The 5,725-nt window shown below is 37.4% G+C and overlaps 1 protein-coding gene across 5 annotated transcripts in view; it reads left to right on the top strand.

Annotated features, from left to right (window-relative positions):
• LOC107700432 (SAFB-like transcription modulator) overlaps positions 1–1,032 on the top strand; it is an 18,850-nt gene extending 17,818 nt beyond the window's left edge. For all 5 annotated transcript variants that reach the window (XM_016502070.1, XM_016502071.1, XM_016502073.1 and 2 more), the window contains one exon: positions 541–1,032. In XM_016502070.1, coding sequence (XP_016357556.1) covers positions 541–637 — 97 coding nt within the window. In that variant the 3' untranslated portion in view covers positions 638–1,032. The remainder of the gene's footprint in view (positions 1–540) is intronic.
• Positions 1,033–5,725: the final 4,693 nt, after the last annotated feature.

Genomic DNA, 5,725 nt, shown 5'->3' with positions numbered 1-5,725 from the left:
AATCCAAAAATGTCATTTTTTACATTTGTATTAGTTTGCATGCATGTGAGCCTATGATCAAACAGAATGTTTATATTTATGTTTGTATATGATGCAGTTTTATAAATTTCCCCAAATTTCCAATTAATTCCCATAAATTCCTAAATTCCCCAGACGAAGTTCCCATGGAAATTTTCTGAAAAATGTCCACCCCTTTGCAGCCCTAAACAAGACTCATGCAGTTCTAGCATGCATATGTCAATCTGTTATGTGCCATTTTTTATTATACTAACTCTATCCACCTTATTTTTAACTTGAATGAGTACATTTTTGACTGTGCAAGGTTTCTGGTGTCAGCCGCCTCCAGTCATAGACACTGCTTTGTAGCCCAAATAGTTTTATCATTTACTGCACCTTGTTAGTTTGCTAGTTATTTACTCATGGTGGTTAATGAATCGTGAGTCTCGCACATTTACAGGAAATTACATTTAGTTTTAAGTCTTTCCTTCACATGTTGACTTCTGCCTGTGTATTGATTTGGCTGATTGTGTCTTTCTGCAGTCATTCCTCTTCTGGTATGAACAGAATTGTGCAGATCACTAATGTTCCCATGGCCGGTGGCAGCGGAGGATTCAAGCCCTTCAAAGGAAGGTTCTAGTATCTGACCCTCTGCTGTGGAAAATTATAAATACTTTTTTTTTTTCTTCTTTTTTGTTAACTTCTGATGTTTTTAATTGGCTGAACTTACAGCCATTAGATTATTGTAAAGAACCAATTTTGTTGTCTTTATAAAAGGCTTTACATGTAGGTTTTTGTTTCCTGAACTTCTCTGGTGACCTGTAAACCACATTTGTGAACATACATGCTCTCCTGACATTCTATAGGTGCAACTGTACAGCTTATTTCTCAACCAGTATTTGTTTAGATAACCTTTCAGATACTCTCATACGCTTTGGGCAGACTACTGCGTGTAGCACTGGACACACCTGTAATTCCTTCAACATGTGACTTTTTTTGATGATTCTACAAGTTATTAAATTATGTGGATTATGACCATCTCTGTATAGTTTGCTTCTGTATCTGTAGCCGTATCTGCCCACAGTCTGTGGAAGAAAAGTTGAAGACTGAATGACAATCGGAAGAATCACACATACTCACATACCAGATTTCCTTTAATCAGACGTATTGTCCCTCGTCTAAGGCATTTGTTACAGAAAAGTTGTCCATCTACTTTTTGACACTGTTGGGCTACATAAATGTTTTTGGTCATTAATGAACCTTACACACAATAAAAGGTTGACCCTTATAATATCCTGATTTTATTTATTTTTTTCTTCTTTTTCTGTTTGCTAAGTTAAAATGTTCTGTGTAAATATACACGTATAAAGGATATAAAATAGAAATTGTAATGGGACTGTTTCTTAAAATGATTTAGAAGTACATGTTGTATTCAGCTGTTAAACATGCATCACAACTGCGTTTCCATTATGGACTGACCCAGTAAAATTGACAAGACAAATGCACCAGGAGAAAACTTTCCAGTTCCCATCATTGGCAGAAAGCATGTGTGCCATGTGTAATGTGTGGCATTTCAATATCTGTTGAAATTAAGAAGATAATTACCCTCCCTGGTCATTAGTTTGAATCACCCTCGGTAATGCCGTCAACATGGATCAACTCATTCATGAGCTCTCTCGTCATTTGTTGCTTTCATTCCCATATAGCTTGATGGCACTAAGATATGAAAACATCAAATTATATTCATGAGACATCTTGCAAACATTTCCTATCTGGAAGGGCAAGGAACATAACATCTAAATGGCAGCATTTAGGGTGAAACTGAACCATTAGAAAGTTCTTAATATTCAGTTCTTTAAGCTCCAAAAGTACAAGCCTTATTGCAGAAATGTTATTGAGTGTTATGAATCCGGTTCAGCTGTAACCAGACAAACTAGTGATTCTTATTTTGTATAAAAAGAGGTATATTTCTCATCTAGTGCATTCAATGTAACAGTGCATAAAGAACTAAAATGGTCTAGGACTTATAATGGAGCTTCAATGGGTGCTGCACACCAATGGCCAACTAAGCAAACAAGGCCTTGGAACGTTTACTGATATTATTTGAAGGTCAAAAATAGCATTAGCTAAATATATTAAACAGTTTCAAGCCATTTTCCATCTATTTACTCTGAAATTGACTTTCTATTTCCTTCATGGAGATTGCACCCACAAACTCCACTTTTTCTCTCTATAAATGTGACATTTCAGTATGTATCCCACTAACATGTATATTTTTTGTGACAATTTAAACATCTGCAATTAACAAGATCACTTTAGAAGCAAATGGTTAAAGCTGAAGCACATTACAGAAGAAGAAAGTGATTGGCAATCAATACAAATGACAAGCTAATGCACAGTGGGTACATATTGTGTGTGCTGGAGAAGTCTGTTGCACATTGTCCTTAATCACTACTTTATCAGACATGCCACTGATCAAAAGCACCTTGGAATGTCCATATTTAACCTGACCTGCAAGTGTAACAGCTGAGGAAGTGTTTGAATCAGAACCTAAGTGTTAGCTTGTTTACAGAATGAAAAGTTTGTTCTCCCAAGTCTGATGAAGATGGATGACTTAATATCCCATTTCACCCCACCAACCCCAGTACAAACCCTTCAAGACATTTCTCTCCCAACTCTATATTGACTAGCTTGTGCTTCCTACAGTATAACACCAGTTGCAGAGGTGAAATAAGCTTGATATTTATGAAAGTAAATCTATACCTAGTTTGTGTAGTGTGAAACCATACCATTATAGTGTATCTTCTAGGGAATGGTAAGAACAGGACAAATACAGACTAAAACACACTGTTGTGCACTTTCTGGCTGAACACTATTAGGATGCCAACTAATTAATCTCAGGTAACAACAACTTAACAAAATAGTTATGATTTCTCTTAAAAGCCCAATTAGGAGTTGAAAAGTTTAAAGGGCTGTTCATACCAAGGACGATAGTTTTTCTAAGCGTTCCTAAGTTTATAGCGTATTTCACAAAGGAACGATATCGTTACAATAATTTCACAGATTTTTTTTTTTTGAGATGATAAACAATGAAAACTTTTAAAAGGCTCGAGCGTTTAAAGCAGCAGACGACAGAACTGTAGCGCGCGGTTATAATAAACAGCGTGTTCATCAGTTGGTGTGGACGTTAATAGACCTTACACCGTGTCTACACCGGATGCGACAGTTGTTGTGGCTGTAAGTGATAGAATTACAGTCTTTACAATGGCAAGAACTGTACAACGGTTCTAGACTGTTCGCGCCATTATTCGCCGTAATTTCGAGAGGTCAAGTCCTACTCGGAGCCGTTCACGTCCTTGGCTTGGACTCGGAATTATGCTTTTCTATGGCAACACACTACCAACGCCTACATGAATCTGCAGCGGTCAGGTGGTACAGATCAGAGCTCTCAGAAAAGGTCCAGTTTACAAGTGTAATTAAGAGTTTTACGTGAAAGCTTTAAAAATTAAACATGGCACTACTATGACTAAGGTCTATATAGTTATCTTTCTTGGTGTGAACCAGTCAGAGGCGTTGAAAAAGTTGCGACAACCTTTGATCTCGCGGTCACGTGGTTCATGTAGCTACTGGCGCTAAGAACCTGTTTGAATGTGTTTAAGCGGGACAGATAGCAGCAGCGAATATATTTGCAGCAATTTTCGGTAAATATGAACGCATAATGTTACATTGACTATATTTATAGTAGCCTTAATCAGTTTTTTTTCTGTGTTTAATCTAGGAGGAAAGGGGGATTGCTTCCATGCATGATAGCATCTAACCATGAACATTAATTAACTAAAATGTCACAAAATGCAGTCATTTAATCAAATTACCAGTGAATGTGCTTGGTACACATGGAAATGCATGGGGTTTAGCGCTGGTAATATTGTGTTTGGAACTTTCGCATTCCCCGCTTTCAATGGGAGTCTATGGGAGTGTTGCAACTGTATTTTTCTGGTGCGAACTGGCCTTATCAAAGGGGACTATTTTAAATAAAACCCTATGTTTCACATTTTACACGGTTTGAATCTATATCCGTTACCAAGTAATCTAACACACATCAAACTGTTTGCAAGACACTCATGGATATGTTCCTTCTGTGAAGGCCTGTGCGGTTTTCTGTCTATGGTAAGGTCTACAGATTGTCTCAGTCTTGTCTCACCTATTTTTGTCAGTATAAAAGATACTGTAAATATTGTAAGGGTTTTTATATACAGAGAGTATTGGCCACTGAGGGACCAAATGTCAAATGAACAGCTCCAGCCCACGACTAGCATAAACAGCATCTGCTGTGCTCCCATGTAACGTTAACCGCCGGGCAAACTGATGACTACACCATCATGAGGCTCATCTACATGCAGGAGTTGTTCATTCTTGCATTGTGAGAGCAGAACAACAGGTAAAATAGCCAAACTTTAGCGCTTCCTTGAGCCTAAAGCTCAGTTCAAGGAATTTAGCTGGAATGTTTGGATAGAAAAGACCTTGTCTCTCAGGAGGCAGCACTGGAACAGAATGGGCTTGAGTAATCCTTTCCTACCTTACATCCATATAGTGTATATGAGTATGTACATGAAAGAGTGTGAAAATTATAGCTAGACCTAGCGATAGGCCGATATATCAGTCAGCTCGTTTATTCGGCCAGTGTTCAGCCATTTTCAAACTATTGCCCAATGGCGACAGTGTCGCTTGCCCGATTAACAGAAGTGCTAAATTTCCTCTTGTTATTTCTTTCAAGAATCGGCCAGCCTGCTCTCCATATTTCAGTAGCAACATTGGCCCTTTGTAAAACCGATATCATTCGCGGAAAACAAACCATGATCAAAGATGAGATTTCTTTACAAGAACCATTCGGTTTTTTGGTAATAACACTGTAGTTCATTGAGTAATGCCAAATTTCATGGTAATGATCCTACTCATATACTTCATTTTATAAGGCAAATATGAACCAGACATTTGGCTGAAAGGTAAAAGGGATGGGGCGAAGCAAAAACTTGGCTATGTATTTTATATAATCTACTGGTTTTGATATTTTAAAGCTATTTAGATTAATGGTAGTGTCAGTTGTTCACTGATATTAACAATTAATGTCCTATTTGCAAAAATTATTTTGAAGACGCATTTAAATAACAAACTGGATTTTATACTGCCTAATAAGGAAACCCTTTTTGAATGCATTTGTTTCATCAAGATTTCACTATCTAAAATGGAGGTCACTTCTCCTACAATATCAACAATGAAAAATTTGGCATCAAACTGCCAGGCAAAAAACTATGGTGGCCTACATCATGTCCTGAGACATCACCTTTGCCAAGCGACCTGTTGGCTTGCTACCTGTTCATGTGAACGGCCATTCATTAAAAGATCTCAGATATCCTTCAGTCAAATAAAGAAAATGACCAATACAACAAATCTACATATGCATATGTACGGGTAACCTGGCATAAAATAGCTTATAAACAACAGCAATAACGGAAATTCACAAAAAAGAATATATGTATAATGAAAAAAAGTGGTGCCATGTTTTGTTTTGTTTTTTTCATTTGTTTTTGTTGATTTTTTTTTGTTGGGGCCGGGGGGGGGGCTACTGCTATGTGTACATTATGTGTACATTACCTTGTTTTACTACAAAAAAAAACACCCTCCCTGGTGACCCCACACAAATATAGTGCACTGCAGTGGTTTTCCTGCT

The sequence above is a fragment of the Sinocyclocheilus anshuiensis genome, unplaced genomic scaffold (assembly GCF_001515605.1).
Source record: "Sinocyclocheilus anshuiensis isolate Anshui unplaced genomic scaffold, SAMN03320099.WGS_v1.1 scaffold154, whole genome shotgun sequence".
NCBI lineage: Eukaryota > Metazoa > Chordata > Actinopteri > Cypriniformes > Cyprinidae > Sinocyclocheilus > Sinocyclocheilus anshuiensis.
The sequence above is the reverse complement of the archived record's forward strand: the minus strand, read 5'-3'. Positions and strand labels throughout refer to the sequence as shown.